Source organism: Semicossyphus pulcher, unplaced genomic scaffold, assembly GCF_022749685.1.
Source record: "Semicossyphus pulcher isolate SPU_LCO1_2020_fin unplaced genomic scaffold, fSemPul1.0.p SCAF_12, whole genome shotgun sequence".
NCBI classification, from domain to species: domain Eukaryota; kingdom Metazoa; phylum Chordata; class Actinopteri; order Labriformes; family Labridae; genus Semicossyphus; species Semicossyphus pulcher.
In genome coordinates this window covers 7332160-7352962 of record NW_027211626.1, presented here as the reverse complement: position 1 = coordinate 7352962, position 20803 = coordinate 7332160, and the positions used below count along the sequence as shown (strand labels likewise).

At 44.0% G+C, this 20803-nt stretch overlaps 1 protein-coding gene across 1 annotated transcript; it reads left to right on the top strand.

Annotated features, from left to right (window-relative positions):
* Positions 1 to 816: 816 nt before the first annotated feature.
* Positions 817 to 20376, top strand: LOC138588868 (golgin subfamily A member 7B-like). The gene is made up of 5 exons (XM_069659114.1): positions 817 to 828; positions 8584 to 8709; positions 9695 to 9847; positions 17609 to 17710; positions 20195 to 20376. The coding sequence occupies exons 1-5, from the start codon at positions 817 to 819 to the stop codon at positions 20276 to 20278; spliced, it is 477 nt and encodes a 158-aa protein (XP_069515215.1). The 3' UTR covers positions 20279 to 20376.
* Positions 20377 to 20803: the final 427 nt, after the last annotated feature.

The following is a 20803-nucleotide window of genomic DNA, read 5'->3' as shown; positions in this document are numbered from 1 at the left end:
CAGTGTTGGCTGCAGTGCACACCTACTGAGTGACTATACAGCTATGACTAAATATGAAAACAAGCTTTTATTTTGAAGGAACTAGAGTCTGATTGCATTCTGGCTGTAACAAGTGATTCACTGTAATATTTCCCCAGGGACTCGTCATCTAACATATGGTTCTATCTCATCGGTACCAGTTTAACATGTCTGTATTCTTATAGCAATGTTACAGCAATACATTGTTTTATTTTGATATTTTGATACCTTTACGAACGTTTTAGCACTAAATAAGCTAATTTTCCACACTTAGTAGGTAGCTTAATATTATTATATTTGGTATAGAGATTTTTGTATTGCCTATATGTTTAGAACATTGTATTATCTCTGTTTTAGAGAAGACTTGTACGTTGTTGTTGTTGTGTTTGGACTTTATTGCTCGCTCATAGAAACGGAAATCAAGGCACTTTAATTTTGAAATATTTATAGTCAATGAAATTATTAATGGCAACACGAAAAGACACGCGAACCTTAATAAACCGCGCAAAATCTTCTCATTTCCGTTTTCAAAGTGACCTTGGTGGCTGAATCTGAGAGCACACTATCCTCGGTTTATGCATTAAAAGAAAATCTTACATAATTAACGTATCCCTCCTCGCTGTCCGGCGATAACATTCACAGGCGCGCGCAAGCAAGCAAGCACACGCGCAAGCACGTCCATGCTCGCTCGTGCCTCCAGTCTTCCTGCCAAGCCGTGTAGTCGCGTTGTCCCACACAGCAAGAGCAAACGGTTGTCGATTTCAGCACGGGACAGAGCCTGGACCTTCTCCCTGCAACATGGCGACAGAGGTAAGACATATGTGCGTCTTTCGCTGCTTTTTGTCTGTTAGTGTTTTATCAACAAGAACCGAAACATGACTCTGCACCTGTTTTTTTTTTTTAAGAACTGCAGCCTGAGAAATGCAGTCTTGTAAACTCAATGTCTTCCTTGTTGCGGATCCGGTATCTGTAGCTAATCGTGGTTTGGCTGAACGGTGAATGCTTTAATTCAATCAAAACAGTGGACCTGTCTTATTGTGAAATTTAAGTCGAGTAGCAGTGAAACATTGAACGTTACCCTAAGCCAGGAAATACTTATAATTCAGAGGCAGCACTTACTTCCAACACTGTTTATGAGCCTTGAAATTGCAGGCAGATACCTCCACATAGGAAACTGACATTTGTTTTCCTTCTTCTTGTAAGCGTATTTAGTTTTATTCACGAGAAAGAGAAACCGACATCATTAGGCAGAGCACATCCAGACTGCTCAAAGCTCAGGAGACAGATGAGAGTGGTGGAGATGATGATGGAGCAGTCAGCACCATGGACAGGGACAGTCCCTCTCCTCCTCTGTCTTACTTTTAAATGAGCTTAACAAGGCTTAGTCCTTGCATTTTAATTTGCCATTACCTACACTAAACTCTCTTGGGTCTCTTAATACCTGTGATAAATTAACTTGGCATGACGAGCAGCTCCACACAACACTAGGCAGAAATGATATTGTTGAGGCAGTCTCATATAATACAACTTGTTACTCCAACAGCATCATCAGTGTTTTCTGATGTATTTTTAGCCTCAGTAATACCTGGTGGCTCTCAGGCCGGCAGCACGTCTCCCTCACCCCCCTCTTTGTGTCCTTGGCGAAGTCACCATTATGCTTTAGCCGTAGCTGCCTCAGTTATCATAATAATGATCTCATCAGAGGAGACAGCGATTAACTTTACTGCAACTTTGGGACACTCGTGCATGCAAATTACGCTTGCACAGAATGTGTGTGCATTCATGTGTATAAGGGTGCTGAATACACCTGAAAGTATCTCATTTGTGTGTTAGTGAAGTTGTAATTCTAGCATAATGGTGCTGCAGGTAAAGGTGCAGTGGACAGTGAGTCAGGCAGGATTTGTGAGGGTGTTTTTTTTTTTTTTTTTTTTCTGAGCCTGCAAGACATTGGCAGAGTTTCCATGATTTTCCTCTGGTGGGCTGCCAGTATCCCTGTCCAAGCCCCATCAATTACACACACTCGCATGCACACACACACACACATGCATGCACACAAACGTAGAGTGTGTGGATGCAGGACAGATTTTATGTCCAAGGCCCATCAATTATCCATGGCATATTTAATGTGAACAGGCTGCTGCAGTTTGTAACCATCAGTGATTGTAGTTTGAGATGAGCAGCGCATTTTGCTTCCTGTCATGCTTTTATCCATCTGTCGCTCCCTCCTTCACTCTCTCCCCGTCTCCTTTAATACTAGAACTCATTCTGTGACATCTATTGTATGCCAAGTCAGCAAATGACCACATTAAGTAACAATCAGCTCACACTGCAGACTGTTTGTGCAGCGTGGACGCTCTCTGGATCCACTGAGTCCACTCCTGCCAGATCCTCCTCTCCGTCTTAAGGCGAGCCCTGGCTCCATATGACACTGTTGATGAATAATGTGTGGAAGCACAGTAATCGTCTCAAAGGTTGGCACACGCTCAGCCCTACTTAAACAACCCTCCACCTTTGTTCAAAGGAAATTTCCTCTTCCAATGTTGGTCCCACAGTTACTAATCTTCCATCTTGATGTCAGGAAATTTGACTATTTAGTCAACACTGTCTAAATCTCAATGATTTATGGACCTCTAGCGAGCCCGGCTTGGCAGTAAACATGACAAACTCTGCTCCCAATGGCAGAATACCAGTTATATTACGAAGAGTTGAAAAGAGAGAGCTGACAGCGAGGAAAGAGAGGAGAATAAAACGTCTAACTCTGACTGCATTTACTGTGCGTGCTGTAATTGTGTGTGTGCCCTTTGCAGCGTCTGCCCACTGGCAGCACTCACCCATGCTGTCGCTATGTGTTCCCTGAGCCGGAGTGACTAAAGCAGGAAACATGTCAGGGCAATGAGAGTCACACAGACCTACAGATCCAAGCTGGAGGAAATAACTGTAGGGGGAGGGTACGAGAGGAGGAAGTGACAGAGAAGATATTTTTGATTTTAGCAACAGGTCTGTGATGCATTATATGTCATCTATAACTTCTGATTTAAACTGATGTAGCAAAGTTGGTTGTCAACATCTTATTGGTGTGTTCAGCCGGTAGAAGTTCCCCAGGAGAGTACCTCATGAAAATCTACTATGAAGCTAGAATCACAATCATTCATATTGTTAGGTTTACAGGGCCTTGTATACATATACATACACCCCATTTGAACTTTTCCATATTTTGTAATGTTACAAATTTAAATGGATTGGATGGGGGGCTGCACGGTGGTGCAGTGGTTAGCGCTGTCAACTCACAGAATCCCTGTTCGGATGATGGGGGCCTCTCCCTGTGGAGTTTGCATGTTCTCCCGATGCATGTGTAGGTTCCCTCCTGGTACTCCAGCTTCCTACCACAGTCCAAAGACTCGTTAGGTTCATTGGTGAATCTAAAATTGCCCGTAGGTGTGAATGTCTCTGTGTGTCAGCCCTGTGATCAGTGATGTGGACTTGAGACTCGAGTCATTGTTTTGATGACTTGCGACTTGACTTGACAAAAAAATAAATGACTTGAGACTCGACTTGGACTTGCAAGTTAATGACTTGAGACTCGACTTGAGGCATGATGACTCGGATGACTTGAGTGTGTTCATAAGTCTGAATGTTAGCTGTTAAATATTAAATGATATAATTCAAACGTTCTCACTACCAAGTATGTACGCAGCACAAACTGGGACTCATGATTGGGCGACTCAAAAAACTCCCCGGTATGTGATTGTCATTAGTGGATGGCTGGCTGTCAGTCAAACTCCTCGCTATGGCAACACACAACATCAAAACCCCCAGCTGCCTGATGTTTTTCCCCAAAGAGAAGCCTCATCAGTCGTACTCGTTACTACTCAACGCGGTCTCAGAGCAGACCATCATCATGGCTGCGTCTGTGCCAAGATAATACAAATACAATTCACTGTCACACTTTTTGAACAGGTTATATAAATTGGCCAATAATATTATTAGACGAGCTACTAACACCTTGTCTTTTCTCTTTATAAAGACCGGATACTACAGGTAAGAGTGCTGGATCTTGGGTGGAAAAAAAGTGACTTGCCCAAGACAAAATGACTCGAGACTTGCTTGAGACTTGGACCAAATGAAATGAGACTTACTTGGATCTTGAACAAAGATGACCTATGATTGACTTGCGATCAGTCCAGGGTGTACCCCGCCTCTTGCCCAATGATGGCTCCAAGCCAACCCCCCTCCCCTGCGACCCTGAACACGATAAGCGGTGTGGACAATGAATGGATGTTACTGTGGATGTATGTGATGGAAGCTAAATAATCCAGGACTTTTAAGAAGGGGGGATATTACATGCAACTATGAACAGCTTTGAATGCTCTGCTGTGACACCTGACTCAGATCAGGTGCAACAAAGAGCCTTGTGCTTCTAACAGATGTCTGCTTCCTGGACTGCTCTTGTTTGTTCATCAAATGGAGAAAAAAAAGTCTAAGTTAGTGATAATTATTTTGCATTCCAGGTTGTAAAATGCAGAGACGTGCAGAGGGTGTTCAAGGCTTAAGCAAGGCACTGTATGTGTATTTGTTTTAATGTTGTTCGCTTGCTGCCATATGTTTATATAAATAAGTCCTCCCTCTGTAACTCATTCTCACTCTCTTCCATCTCTGTGTTAATCAATGTGCAAACATATGCAAACTCAACCACAAGCAACAGATGTGTGGGCGGAGGAAAGTCAGACAGTGCAACACCATGCAGGGCTTGTTAATAGAGTCCTATGTGATCCGTGTGACACTTTAACATTGCTGTCTGCTCGTGTGCTATATTTAGACGCACTAATAGATAGACTGGATCTGAACCCCGGTCTCCCACACAGGAAAGTAAACATCAGCACTCTGCCAACAGAAAACATTTATCTTTACGGCTAACGTGGACACAGACGAGGCCACTCTGCCGGGAACATCAACAACGTGTGGCTGAGGAAATATCTCATGAAGACTCCAGTATCAAACACAAGAGTGTTAGAGGACTTGGGCGGCTGTAATTGACTTGTAAGGGGATACAAGCTGGAAGGTTCTTCAGGGAGAGTTTGTATGGAAGGGTTGCTGAAGAGTGACTGATTGATATGAAGCTGCAGAGAAGAATTTATCTGATTGGAAGGAAGTACAACAAGAGAGTGCTGTCTGCTCTCTGGCAAAGACAGGAACATTGAACAGGGTGTTAAAACCAGCCCTAGTTCATATGGAAATGTTTCTGTGCTGTGTGTTTATGTGTTTGTAGGTGTAATTGCGGTAGTTTAATGGCCTTGTATTTTGAAAGTTGACATTCATGAAAGACATTGAAATGGTGGTCCTTGTTGCTGCTGGAACCACTCAGAATACGGCATGAAATCAAGAAGAATACGCTGGCTCGGGCAACATTTTATAAGCACAGTTTCTCAATGAATTTCAAGAAAATAAAGCAGACCAAAAGAATAAAAGAAAAACTTTGGCCTAGCTGCATTTTAAAAACATAAGAGCAGCTCAGAGGGCCAATCACAGCACATTGTCTGCCTCGTCCATCCATTATCTATACCGCTTATCCTGTTCAGGGTCACGGGGGGCTGGAGCCTGTCCCAGCTGTCATTGGACTGATCGCCTGTCAATCACAGGGCTGACACATAGACACAGACAACCTTTCACGCTGACATTTACACCTACGATGAACCTAACGAGCGTGTCTTTAGACTGTGGGTGAACATGCAAACTCCTAACTAACCACACTGTGCAGCCCCTTTCTCTGATTATAATCAAAGCACTAGGAATCAGAACACATAACATACTAATGAAAATGTCTTGAATAGATATTGTACTGTCTGACACAGATTGTGACCAGGATCCACAATGTCGCATAAAATAAGCTGACACAAAGGTTGTTGTTGTCCCGTCTAAAGGTGCTGCAACACACAGAGAGGTTAAACCAGTAAAACATGAAGCCTCTAGTTCGGTCAATTTAGAGCCATTTTTCACATGCTGGAAAAATGTGTCTGCCCTCTGGTGTTGGTCAGAATGGGACCTGTTGTGTCGCATGTACGTTTTAAACTTAAATCACAACATCCCAATAACATAAAAGTTGACAATTCATTAAAATCATGGGAATCTGAGATCCTGCTTTTGGACGAATAAATGGACTCAGTGTTTGATTGGTGGCCTCAGGAGACACATGACTCCTGCCTGCTTAGTTTAGCTGCCAGCTACACGCTGTGAGCTGCGTGTAGCGCAGAGATGTAAGGCAGAGGTCAGGAGGTCAACAACGGACGAGATTACACAGTGAAGTCCCACTGGCTTACATGACGCCTCTGGACCGGACTCCCAGAACCCCTGACGACTCAAACGTCAGCTTTCTTTTTTTTCTGCTGGACTCCTTCTTTCTTTCCCTTTTTAAATCATTCTTTCCTACTTGCCCTCTACCTTTCCTCATGTCTTAATCTAATTAATTAGCCTCTTTCCTCGCTAGATTGCTTCCATATTTTCTCATGTCTGTGCTCTTAATGTCCTTTTCTTTCCATCTTTACTTTCCGTCTCTTTCTTTTTGTCCGTTTTCCCTTCTTCCCTTTTTTAACAAACCTAAAAGCATGAAAATCTATAAAACCAGACACACGAGCGTTACACCCGGCAGCAAAACTTTGGACCTCCACTTTTAATGGAGGCTTCCCCCTGCTGCATCAGATACCTGCATCTATACACACGCACACACATTCTCATAGACGTAATCTTAATGAACCTGACTCTCGGCCATCTGATCCTAACTTGGATTAGATGCTTGATCATGTGCTGATAATTGCTTCTATAAATAGAGTGACTTGTTGTTCATCATGATGGCCTGAAGATAGCACAGAGAGAGGAGGTGGTGGTGGTGGTGGGGGGTGTTAGAGAGACGGAGAAGGCGAAAAGAGGGATATAAAAAGCTCTGGCAGACAGAAAGATCGAGTACCTGCGAGATGATTCTGGCTTTAGCTGACGAAAATAGCAGCTTGGATGCTATTCCTGGTTGTGCGTGATATACCCTATATAGAGATGAAAGGATGGCACTGTGCTATGACTGCTCACATGGAAATGACTCTCGCAGGCTCATACATTCAGGTAACCTCATAAACAGAACCACTGCTGCAGCTCCACCTTGGCTGTGATATCCATGGAGAATGAATTTAAAAGGCAACATATACAGTTTTTTAAAAGGCTTCTTTTTCTACCTCTCCCTCTTTTTGTTCACGTCTTAATCTCCCTCCACGCTCCCACTCCATCTCTAATTGCCGTCCTCTTGAGGGGAGTAATTTAAATCAGCAGGGGACAAGTTACACTGGCCCACTTGCTTGCTGCTGTGTGCTCCTCGGGGGGATGCCTGTTTGGGTGTAAAACACACCATTCAGCACCAAAGTGCTGTGAAGAGGAGTCTTTTAAAGTGTTCGCTATTACTGCAGTCGGCCCTCTTGGTGCGGGAGGAATCCAGTAGGAGTGCTAAGTAGGACTTCTCTGCTGTTGACGTTTAAACATGGTACCATCCCTCCACTGTGAAGGTCTGTGGCTTCAGTCTTGTCCTGCAATAATACAACCAGAACTTTTTAAACTTGATACTGACTTGGAGAAGCAGGCTTTGAGCTATGATGTTTTGGTAACTGGGTCGGCCTAACCTTAAGATTGACAGGACAGTAAATCAGCAGAATCTGTTGCGAAAACAGAAAATGTCAGGAACAATCAGTGAGACGGTTTTTGGTCCGACCGGATTCTGAATTCTCTGTATCAGGTCTGGAGCTACAATATAACTGTGAATCTACACCGACTCTGTAGCGTCAGACAAATGTGCCCGACACATAAGCGTCACGGTAGCATCTATTTTGCAATTTACACCGGCTGCAACTACAACATTGAGTCTCAAAGTGAGCCAATGGTAGTTGTGATTCTTGGCCATAAATAGGGGTGGCAGCCAAAAAGTGTGCAGTCTGCCTGAAACAGTAGAAGAAGTAAACTTTGCAACCGACTTGTAGACTAATTTCTTAATAGTGCATAATGTTGGATGTAGAAGTCAAATGAGAATGAAATGATAGGAGTTATATACCCAGATGTTGAGGAAATATATATTCATTGCTCTTTCAAACTGGCCAAAATAAAGAGATCACATTGTTTAACATGCATTCCTTGGGTGCCGGTTTAGCTCAGCAGTTAAATCGGCGACCACATACAGAGGCTACAGTCCTCAATGCGGCAGCCCCGGGTTCAACTCCTGACCTCAGCCCTTTGCCCCGTGTCATCCCCACTCTCTCTTACCCCATTCCACAACTATCCACTGTCCTCTCTCTCTCTAAAATAAAGGCATAAAAAAAAGCCCCCCCAAAAATTCTTAAACAAAAAACAAATATGGATTCCTTGTTTGTGACCGTGTATTGTAGCAGTCAATGGCTTTCTAAGCTTTACAGACGAGCAGCAGCGGGGGAAAATAGACTTGACGCATAAAACGTTGCCTGTGTAGATTCCCCGTAACACTTTATACCAACATGAGTATAACTTATGTATTTATGAACTTTCTCCTTTTTGTGTCCTTAGTTCCACAATCTTCAGGAGCTGAGGCACAATGCATCGCTGGTAACGAAGGTGTTCATACAGAGAGACTACAGTGAAGGAACCGTCTGCCGCTTCCAGAGCAAGTTCCCCTCGGAGCTCGACAACAGGGTGAGCACAAACACAAACACACACTGTCACATGTACACATCCAAGGACGTGTAATATGTTGGCACAATCTCAAATCACCTGAAACAGCACTCACACTCTAACACAGAGTGATGGTGCAATATAGCTTAATAAGATCACTATAGCTGTGTAACCTAGAGGGCAGAGTATATGATGGATATTGGCTTGTGAAAGAAAATGCACACACTCACACAGAATTGAAACATGGCACATAATGACAAAGTGAGATGAAACTGCAGTTTGCATCCACAGACTAACTTTAGCAGCGTGACCTCTAACACCCTGCAGTTCTTACTCAGCAGAATAACTAAACGAGTGTCACTACTCTGTTAAAACCATAATATATTTTCTGTTTGTTCTCACAAGAAAGACAACCAGCAAAGAAACCCAAATACTTTTATTTTCACACTTAATCTGGGCGCCGGGAGAGAATGTGCTTTTTTTATTTGAGGTGCAAATTTGCTCTTTTTCCCTCGCTGTCTCAGCATCTGTGGAGGTGTTTTGTAGGGTATTTTTTATTTTAGATTTGTTTAGCAATTAGCATCTGAAGCAGACAGACCACACACAGAGCAAGGAAGCAGCACGCACACAAACACAGAGGGAGCCAGTGTAAAGAGACCAGTAGAAAACAGTTTTTTAAACCTGCATCACTTCACTGTAAAAGTTCCTGACAGACTCTAAAACCACGACACACGCAGCCACGCGTCTGTCTTAATTCATATCTTAGTCTCATCTTTCTTTATATTCTGCAGGAAAGGTGTGTTTCTGAATTGTTTGACAAACTAGCAATACTTCAGCCTGAGCAGAATGCAGCTGGTATGTTTGGCAGCCTGGTTTATAGCTGAACAGCTTGCTCCCACACTTCTGCCAGAATTTTCCACTCTCACAGTCCTTACAGTGTGTGTGTGTGTGTGCGCATGCATTCCTCCATATCTCTACCTGCATGTGTGTTTGTGTCTGTAAGTAGATTGAGCGAACCTTGCTCGAGGAGACGGTGAAGACCCTGAACTCTTACTATGTGGAGGCCGAAAAAATTGGCGGTCAGTCGTACCTGGAGGGATGTCTGGCGTGTGCAACGGCTTATATCATCTTCCTGTGCATGGAGACGCGCTATGAGAAGGTAATCAACATGTGCACACATACATGTTAGCACGCACAATATCCATATATTGATGCACCTATACATAGATGGTTTACATATGCAAAGATGGCACGTTGAGAATTTTATGCTCTCATTTTTATGCATTTTATAGGGAGATAGATCCAGCTTAGCATAAACAGCTAGCCTGGCTCTGTCCTACTTATCAACGCTTTACGGAAATACAGCATAACAATAAATTGACATGCTTACATAACTGTTTGTTTATGGATTAAACACACAAAGATAAAAAGAGGTGTTAGGAGACATATTTTTAACGTTGGGTATATCCAGGCTAGCTATGTATATCCTCCTGCTCCCAGGCTCCATGCTCATAGGTGTTTCATGGGAGACATGTCACTGTAAGAAAACAACTCTCTGCTGGCGGGCCTTCATGCACATTCAAACACCAGCGCGACTGGTCTTCTACCAACCCAAAAAAAACCACGTCACTCTGCTGCTCATATCCCTCCACCGGCTCCTGCTCGCATCACATTTAAAACCCTGTTGCTCGCTTACAAAACAGCAACAAGAACAGCTCCTGCCTACCTGACTGCCCTCCTCCAGGTCTACACTCCCTCCCGCCCACTACGCTCTGCCAATGAAAGGTGCCTGGTGCTCCCATCACAACAGGGCCCTAAGTCACTCGCTAGACTCTTCTCCTCTGTAGTCCTCAGGTGGTGGAATGAGCTACCAAACTCCACTCGGTCCGCACCATTTTTTTAATCTGCTTCTTTATGCCCTGTGCACTGCCTGTCGGCAACTTTGTCAGACTTTGTAAAATCAGAAGAGTAAGAAATAAATTAGTGCTTCCTCAATTCCATGTAACAGCTTTAGTTTCAGGGCCTGGTATTGTGTGTGCTGCCTCACTGTCACACTGTTTAATAGTACAGAGTCATTGTAAGTAAGTGTGTATGTGTAACAGAGTTATATATAGCTGTTATACAAGTAGGAGTAAGTGACAGTTACAGGATAAAGTGACATGGTATGCAACATTTTAGCAGGATTAGATAAGACAGTATGCTTTGAGGTATAAGGTATACGATGTGGTGCAATATAAGGTGCAGTATAAAAATGTAACCAGCGGTGTGTGAATGTGACGACTGATTGACACCGACTGGCACTTCTGCCTCTGCATTCACTCAGTGTGTGAATGTGTGTGTGAAAGGGTGAATGTGACATGTCGTGTAAAAGCACTTTCAATTCAAGAATTCAATGATTACATTATTCTCATAGAACATTGTTCAGCATTTTTCACATACATGGATCTGTATATGGATCACAGAGTGAACCTCTTGGAGCCTTCAGGGAAAGAAAAATAATAAATATCTACTTTACTTTGTGTCTTGTGGAGGGTTTCTGGGAGCTATGCAGTCACTCCGAGCTCACACTGGGCTGGAGGCTTCCACACAGCAAACACATAAAGACAAACAACAATTCAAGCCCACAGGCATTTTATATTCAGCTCAGCCATTGTTTATCTGCAGCTGAAACTCTGAAACTCCACCGCTCATCCCGAAGAGCGTCCTGCCATATTCCTCCATATTTCTGAAAGCTAACACACAAAGGGTTTCAGTCATATTTTTTTCAGTGCACGATCGCGCTGTGAGGTCACAACACACGGGGCAGCAGAGCCAAGAAACCGCAGATATGATCTGATCCTGTCTCGCAGCTGTTCTCCTCACCTGTGTGCCAGTGGGCAAGGCATGGCACGCCAACTGTTACATGGCATTTGCCTTAAGCGCAACCAAGATGCCCGTGTTCAGAAAGGCCGTGTTGCTGCTTGTTTCTTTGTGAGATGAAACACACATATAAACATAACACGGGAGAAAACACACTGAGTTTCATTATGTCCCTTGTGACTACACGGGTACCTGCTGGTGTTTTAGACAAAGCTAGCACGGCGTGAAGTCCCAGCATGCCTCTCTTTTCTGAGCTCCGTCACCCACAACGTTCACCTCTCCGGTCTTGTTGCGTTTTGCAAACAGTTCTTTATCAAAGCAGCACAGAGGTAGCGGGAGCTTGACCAAGAAGCACAAAGGGACTTATTGCTGTGTTGAAGCCGAGCAGAAATGTCCCGGTCTGAGGCTGCTTTCATCTCCCTGTCAGCTGGGTGCTGCTCCATTGAGACTTACAGATGCTATCAGCCCCACAGGAGAGCTGTTTATTTACTTGTTTAACTTACTCACATCTTGGCTGAATGACATTATGACTGACGATGATCAAATATACCCACCCAAGTCGATGCTGTTTCCACACACCAGTGAGCATGGGCCTGTGTGCAGATTTGTTGCCGCTCTTGATGCTTATATCTCAGCCTATCAAAGGACACTGATTGCTCCCAGCATGTCAGAACAGATACATGTGCGCACAAGCATTCGTAAAGCTCCCCTCACGCAGTGCATGTGCCCTCCATGTCCTATTTTCTTCTTCTTTTATTCAGAAGAATGTGGCTGCACATGTGGGCCTCACTCAGACATGCTTACACATATTATTTCCTTTATGTTGCACTTTCTGACCTGAAAACTTTCACTCTTGCTTGTGACATGCATGTGAAACAGACTGTGACACCTTTGCTTCCTCTGCGATGTACACACACACACTCATAAAGCTTTTCCCCAGCAGGTCTTGCACACACACACATGCCAGCACAACAGAGGCGCAGCTTGTGTACTTGACTGTCATATTGTTACGCTGAAGAGGATCGAGCTGCCCTGTGAGCTCGCGAGCGGTGAAACGATTGGCCTTTTCCCTGCACAACTATAACCCCATTAGTCAGGGCTCTGCTCTGCGTGGCTCTGCTTCCTCTCTGAGATATTTGCAAAAATTCCTTTACACAATGTCTTTTGTTAAAAACTCCATCAAAGAGAACCAAACACTGCCTTTGTTCCAAGCCAAATACTGATTGTGTTCTGCTTACTTGACTTAGATCTGACTGATCTGAAGCGGTGTAATGCAGCAAACCGCCGCCTTTTGATGGCTTCTTAAATAGCTTTGCACTGAGGAACTTTTTCTTGTTTGTAACATTATCCAGACATTCTCCTCCAAAAGTCTCTTCTTCCTTTTCCAGTGGGAGACAGAAAGAAGTGTTCTTCTGTGCTCTAGTCTCCACTAGCAGGGGTCACCCTACGAGCAGCTGTGCCTGCAGCTGTAACAGGCCTTTGACCTCCCGGAGGAGCGCTGCTCAGTGTGTTGCTCACTCTCTATTGTTTTACTCCGTGAAGGCCGAGAGTGTTGCAGTGACCTTTAGTGAACTCAAAGAAGAGAATGTGGGTCTTTCGTGTTGAAAAGACATTAAAAAGTTATCATTTTTGTTTATTGATAACGAGGCGACAGCGCTACAAATAAGTGTGATTGTAAAAGAAACAAAAGTGGGCAGAAACTCATGCAGGTAAGCCAGACTTTCAGGTGCATTTTTTCTTTGGTGTTAATCATAGTAAAAATGTAGACAAATTTGATTCCATTTTAGCAATGTCACTGCATTACCCGATCTTACTAATGCTAACCCTAAGAAGAGTCCAAAGAGAGACAGAGAGAGTCCAAAGAGAGAGAGAGAGAGAGTCCAAAGAGAGAGAGAGAGAGAGTCCAAAGAGAGAGAGAGAGAGAGTCCAAAGAGAGAGAGAGAGAGAGTCCAAAGAGAGAGAGAGAGAGTCCAAAGAGAGGGAGAGAGAGTCCAAAGAGAGGGAGAGAGAGTCCAAACAGAGAGAGAGTCCAAAGAGAGAGAGAGAGAGAGTCCAAAGAGAGAGAGAGTCCAAACAGAGAGAGAGAGTCCAAAGACAGAGAGAGTCCAAAGAGAGAGAGAGAGAGTTCAAAGACAGAGAAAGAGGCTCCAAAGACAGAGAGAGAGTCCAAAGAGAGAGAGAGAGTCCAAAGAGGGAGAGAGAGTCCAAAGAGAGAGAGAGAGTCCAAAGAGAGAGAGAGAGTCCAAAGAGAGACAGAGAGAGAGTCCACAGAGAGAGACAGAGAGAGAGAGTCCAAAGAGAGAGAGTCAAAAGAGAGACAGAGAGAGTCCAAAGAGAGAGAGAGAGTCCAAAGAGAGACAGAGACAGAGTCCAAAGAGAGAGACAGAGAGAGTCCAAAGACAGAGAAAGAGTCCAAAGACAGAGAGAGAGTCCAAAGAGAGAGAGTCCAAAGAGAGACAGAGAGAGAGTCCAGAGAGAGAGAGAGAGTTCAAAGACAGAGAGAGTCCAAAGAGAGACAGAGAGAGTCCAAAGAGACAGAGAGAGTCCAAAGAGAGACAGAGAGAGTCCAGAGAGAGAGAGAGAGTTCAAAGACAGAGAGAGAGTCCAAAGAGAGACAGAGAGAGTCCAAAGAGACAGAGAGAGTCCAAAGAGAGACGGAGAGAGAGTCCAAAGAGAGACGGAGAGAGAGTCCAAAGAGAGACAGAGAGAGTCCAAAGAGAGAGACAAAGAGTCCAAAGACAGAGAGAGAGTCCAAAGAGAGAGAGAGAGTCCAAAGACAGAGAGAGAGTCCAAAGAGAGAGAGTCAAAAGAGAGACAGAGAGAGTCCAAAGAGAGAGAGAGAGTCCAAATAGAGAGAGAGAGTCCAAAGAGAGACAGAGAGAGAGTCCAAAGAGAGAGACAGAGAGAGTCCAAAGACAGAGAAAGAGTCCAAAGACAGAGAGAGAGTCCAAAGAGAGAGAGTCCAAAGAGAGACAGAGAGAGTCCAGAGAGAGAGAGAGAGTTCAAAGACAGAGAGAGAGTCCAAAGAGAGACAGAGAGAGTCCAAAGAGACAGAGAGAGTCCAAAGAGAGACAGAGAGAGAGTCCAAAGAGAGACGGAGAGAGAGTCCAAAGACAGAGAGAGAGTCCAAAGAGAGACAGAGAGAGTCCAAAGAGAGACAGAGAGAGTCCAAAGACAGAGAGAGAGTCCAAAGAGAGAGAGAGAGTCCAAAGAGAGACAGAGAGAGTCCAAAGACAGAGAGAGAGTCCAAAGAGAGAGAGAGAGTCCAAAGAGAGACAGAGAGAGTTCAAAGACAGATAAAGACTCCAAAGACACAGAAAGACTCCAAAGAGAGAGAGAGAGAGTCCAGAGAGTCTCCAAAGACAGAGAGTCCAAAGAGAGAGAGAGAGAGAGAGTCTCCAAAGGGGCTCCAAAGAGAGAGAGAGAGAGAGACAGTCATATGATCACTGAAGTACTGGAATACTTGCTTTTAAAAATACTTGAGTATTTAAACTACTTTTTAAAAAAATCTGAAAACATGTTGAGCACGAGTGCAGTCAAGAAGCATGGGACTCAATTCTGCTACGTTAGGTTATTTAGAAAACATTATTTACATTTTTAAACTCACATGCCACAGATTTCCAGATTTGCAGCTGCAAAATAAAGGGAACAATAATAGGAACAACCAAAAATACCTGATGAACCAGGGAAAATGTCAGCTGTAGCCATCATTACCACCGCTAAATGAGCTGCCTGATCTGACGTTTGCTCTGCGTTCAACCATGGAGACATGCGAGGCACAGGTACGGCAACACCACTTAGACAAACCACACGCAGAACTACACGAACACAGTTTAGTGTCTTTCTGATTTTAGAAAAGAAAGGAAAATTCATCAGCTGACTTCAGAGCAAAAGTATCGAGTAAGGTGAACATTCATAGAAACGTCAAAAGTACGATATTTGTCTTTCAAATGTAAGAAGTACAGATACTCAAAAAATAATATACAGTACTCAAGTAAATATACTTTGTTACTGTCCACCCCTGTATAAGAGACAGAGAATGTGTACATTAACACTGTAATTTTCTTATTGTAGTAATACAAATGTTTGTTGTCTTAGCACAGACAGACTAAAGATTGCTCCTCCTGCTGACAGCTGTCTCCGTGTACGCGAGCCCCAGCGGAGCATGCTTCAGCTGATTGACACGGTTAGGCAGAGTTTAGTGGAGGCATGGCACATCTTTACTGTTGGTGTCCACAGAGGCATAGCTGCGGCTGAATAAGCTGCTCTAATGATGCCACTTTAGCTCACATCTGACCATTTAGCATCACCGGCCATCAGTCAGCAGTCATTTGGTTGCTATGAGCTGCAACCTGGGACTTTATCACTGCGCTTCAGTTTTCATAAACACCACTCGACTCTCCGGGGCAAACTGTGTGTGTAGCTGTGTGGGAAGGCATAGTCTGAACTCAGTGCTCAGCTTCACTCCACTGCTGCTCTTTGGTTGTTGCACAGTTGATGCAATGCTCACATGCAGAAATGAGTTCAACGGCAATACAATCTAAATAAACTGTCCCCGTAGATTCTTTGAGTGTTGCTAAATTGCCCGGACAGTTCACCAAAGCATGACATTCAACCGTAGAGAGTCTGAATGAGGAATTTCCAAATGGAAAACTTCAAAAAGAGAAAAGCTCCGGCTCGTCAAATCTAGTAATTCAACTCATACAGCCGTGCTTGACATGAGTGGCTTGGAACCGTGTATAAAAATAACTCCCATACTCAGAGCATAATGGAATTAGTTTGAGTTTAGACTATAATGTTCAGGAAAAACAAAGAGGGGCAATGACTCTAGAGAGTCTGTATCATGTGATGTATGCTAACTGTGCGCAGACGGACCGCAAACTCATTTCTTCCATTTTTCATTTTTTCCACCCAGGAGGAAGTTCAGCCCGTGTTTACCCTCCTTCTCTTTTATATTCCATTTACCTGAATTTTGACAAGTAATATGTCGGCAACGGCTCACCGGCTGTTGAGATAAATTGCTAAATCTGTGCAAATGACACAAAAAGACACGCAGAGGTCTGAATGCACTGTGGTGCCGTTTGTGCATATTTAAATGAGTCCTTATGCAGACATTTGGGGCAAATGAAAAAAATTTCAATGTGTGCTCAAAACATTTAATTGTTGGGGTGCTGTTTAGCTTAGTCAGTAGAGCAGGTGCCCCATGTATAGAGGCCACAGTTCTCGTCGCAATGATTGCAGGTTCGACTCCCGGTCTGCCGATCATTTGGTGCATGTCATCCCCAACTCTCTACTCCCAACATTTCCTGTCTATCTTCAGGTGTCCTATAAATAAAAGCCAAAGGCCAAAAAAGTACTCTTAAAAAATAAAAAATAAAAAAACATTTATTTGTCTATAAAAACATTCTGTGATAATATTTTGTCATTATTATCATAATCAGGACACCAATCAGTCCGGGGCTGTGCGAGGACCGACCCTGGCACATGGGCACACTTTTCCCACATGTTCAGAGACGGTCTCGAGCCGTCACGCAGGACGGGGATTATTATATGGACGAGCTGCTGTTGCGCGCTCGTTTAAAAAAATGAAGCTGCGTTACAGACAGTTAAACTAGTAAACACCTGTCGAGTCTGGACTTTACAATAAACTGTTTAAAGAGCTGCTCCCTCCTCTCCCTGCTCATCATCGATCTCTGCATTGAGTTGAGCTCAGTTAGCGTGGAGGTGAGTTAATGCCTTAGAGCGCAGCTCAGCGCAGCAGGGAGTGGAGGTGCAGACAGCTTCTCGCCACAATCAGACACAAAACAAGAGCAAACTGCACGGATCTGCCAAACTTTATCTGCGTGTTTGCGTTTGAATATCATCAGTGCAATTTGCTTTGTGAGTTGGACCTTGAGACGGAGCAGATAGCGGATTTATTTATGGTGCTATCAGCAGCCGCAATTCATTCTTAGTGAATTCCCCCCTCAGTTTTTTTCATACCCCCAATGCTGACAGTTAAATCTGCAATACCTCCAATTGTTTGTTTTTAACCTGTCTCCATCTTCCTGTTTTATTCCAGGTGCTGAAGAAGATATCCGGCTACATCCAGGAGCAGAACGAGAAGATCTACGCTCCCAGAGGTCTGCTGCTCACAGACCCCATAGAGCGAGGAATGAGGGTTGTATCCTTCGCTCATCTGCTGCTGCTCTCTCTGTTCAAGTGTGTAACAAACTTATATGGATAGAGGCTCAGACATATTGAGGAGAAGACTGATAGGAGGTGATGGTAGTTTAGGGCTTCAGGAAATCAGACTCACCAGTTAGAATCACATGAACTGTTAGAAACATCTGTGTGCGATAAATGAATCAGAGATATACCTCCTCTTCCTCATAAAACACCATTAAGGTGTCCTTGAAGGCAGCACGTAAACTCCAGCTGCTGCAGAGGAGCTGTTCAATGGCCAACTGTGGGTCCCTGGAGTAAATCCGAAGCAGGGCAGGGCCGAAAAAAGCATGCATGCTTTGTCAAACGTCCTTTGAAAAGAGAAGGTGAAAAAAACAAGGTTATGTGATGAATCAGCAGCTGAAGGTGCGTGTGCACTTCGGATACCGTGTTGTCTTAGCTCGAGTGATTTGTTCTGTATTATTATCCCACAACAAGATGTTCCACCATAATTGTTCCAAATTGCCTTCACCTCACTCGTCATATGTTCCTTTAAAAGGTGAGTTGCCACATTTTCTAAAGTGTGTCTCTCTTTGTCAGTCGGATTGGTGAGTCATGAAGTCTAAATGAAGAAATGAGAGAGTGGATGTGTCCAGTAGACCATCACACAGGCCTGGCCCCGGCTGGCTCAAAGAACGGGCTCCAAGTCACAGGGCCGACCTATTTCCAACACTTATTAGTCATTACAGTCCTTTACAATATGGTCCCTGTTTGTTGAGACTAGCTGCATTTTCCCGAAGCACAGCGGAGCAGCATGTGTCTCACTACTATCTCTTTATTCATTGATGCATGATCTCTAAGCCTGAACCACCATGATATATTTTGTCATAAAACAACTGTAAATACGTACAGAGAATGAGGGACACAGAAACAAATGTACTATCTAGTTTGACAGTCAGTTATTACTCAAAATGAACAAAAATAAGTAAATCTAGGAATAAATAACATTGAGTTGATTTTGAGCTAAAACACATCTCTTTTGCTCACAGCCAATCTCGGATCCCATCATCTGACGACAATAAAGCCTCTGGAGACAACGGTAAACATGCCGGGCATGAAGCCGGCAGTTAGCGATAAATGACCGCGTGCTGCATTGTTCACAGAAAAAGATTCTTGTGATAGACTTTAATTAACGGGTCTTGCCTTTGCTGAAATTTCAACATCATGATGCAGAATAGTCAAAATGAAGCTTTGTCAGGTCTGTCCTCAAGAGGAGAAGAAAACTACTTTTAAAATGCTCGTTTGTTGAACGGAGTTCGGATCCATAATTTCTGATGCATTCGAGGAAGTCAGGAAATTTGAACTCTGAACGGCTTTTAGATCTAGAACAGATTGTAATCTGAACTTGCTGCAGATGTCTGTTTATAGAGATTAATAAGAAGGTAAATCTTTGTCAGATAGCCGCTGATGGGAGCCGGGATGTCGTTACGGCACATTACATTCCGCTCTCACACGGACTGTTTGTCCTGCATACGCTGCAGCCTGCTGATACGTGATTGGTCAATATTACTCAGACTACAAGCCTAGTACAAACCAGAACACTTGCCGTCCCGGAAATCCACGTCCCTGCCTACAGAAAGACAGAAATAGAGATTGGCTCACAGCTCTCTCCTCAGTGGAAAGTCTGATTGCTGATATGTCCAGCAGAGGGCGATAAGATTGCTTGTGTTGAAACTGGCGGTGGAGCCTAGCAGACTGTACACATAAACATGTTAATGCTGTGATTTTCTAGTGTAAAATATTGCCAACATTGACATGTTAGCTTTAACTACCATGACACTCTAGTTCTACACTCTAAAGCAGCAGTTTCCAGTTGCAGCCATAATACATACACTGTGGCAGCACAGCTCAACGTACTACGTAGGCTAATGTTTGGGAGCAGCGAAGAAGTTGATTTTTTGCTAGATCATCGTACAGACTGGCGTGCTTCTCAACACAAAAGACAATATAAGAAAGGCAGTATCTGGGACATTCCTGATATTGAATCAGTATCAGAAATCTGCCCATAATGCTTGGGCATGTGGTCCATCTTCTCCAGACACGATGACTTTGCCATTCTTTCTGTCCCAGACTATTTTTTGTGACGTCAATGGTCGACTCAAAGCGTTTATTTTGGGCGCATTGAGACATATCTTCTCCTCGTCGTGAGCTGTTCCAGATGCTACATCTCTTTTTCTATTATTGTGTTTGATTTTATCGTAGCCAAAACAAGATGTTTTTGTGATTGGAGCTCCTTAGAGATGAGTCAGAGTTGAGAAATAAGCAGTTTCCAACAAGAAAGCAACAGGATACCAGCAGGAGAAGAAGCAAATATTCAAGCTATTTACGGATCTCTCCAGTAGAAAACTCTGAGATGAAAATAATAATGTGAAACTTGTTGCACTTTCTCAACGTTGTTGTTTAACACTCTCTCCATCACAATGATCCTTGACATTCTCCTCAGCTAGAGGTCAGCGTGTTTGAAGACCGGGGCTCGGGCAGCTCCAGTCCCAGCAGCACCATGTCGTCGGCGGGCAGCGCCCGGTGACTGGAGGGGCAGCGCCAGGCTTACGGGTACCACCACAGGGGCAGCGGGACTCTTACCAACATCCGCATGCTGAAACATGAGAGCACCAGGTTCTAACACAAGAGGAGAGAAAAAGGCGAGGAGGTGATCCAGAGCCTCACACTCTTTCTGCCGCCTGGAGAACAGGAGCTGGCTTACACAAACACACTGGATACACAACAGAACAAACACAAGCGCAACAGAACCCACACATAGGCAGCAGAGACATGTACACGCAAACATCCAGAGTGTCCATGAGGGAATATCGTTCACTCTCCAGCAGAAAATCATCTTTTGTTCCAATTTTTCCATTCATGTTTGTTTCTGTCGCGTCTGTTTCCATGAGTCACACCCTCTCTGTCTCATTGCTGATCCAGCAGGCTCGGGCTTAATTAGACTGGACGTCAATGCTTGATTGTTCTCAGGAGGGTCACTGTCACTATGTCTTTCTGCTGAGGCAGTCTTAAATCTGTGCAGCAGCTCTGAAATCTGTAAGGAGGCCTCCAG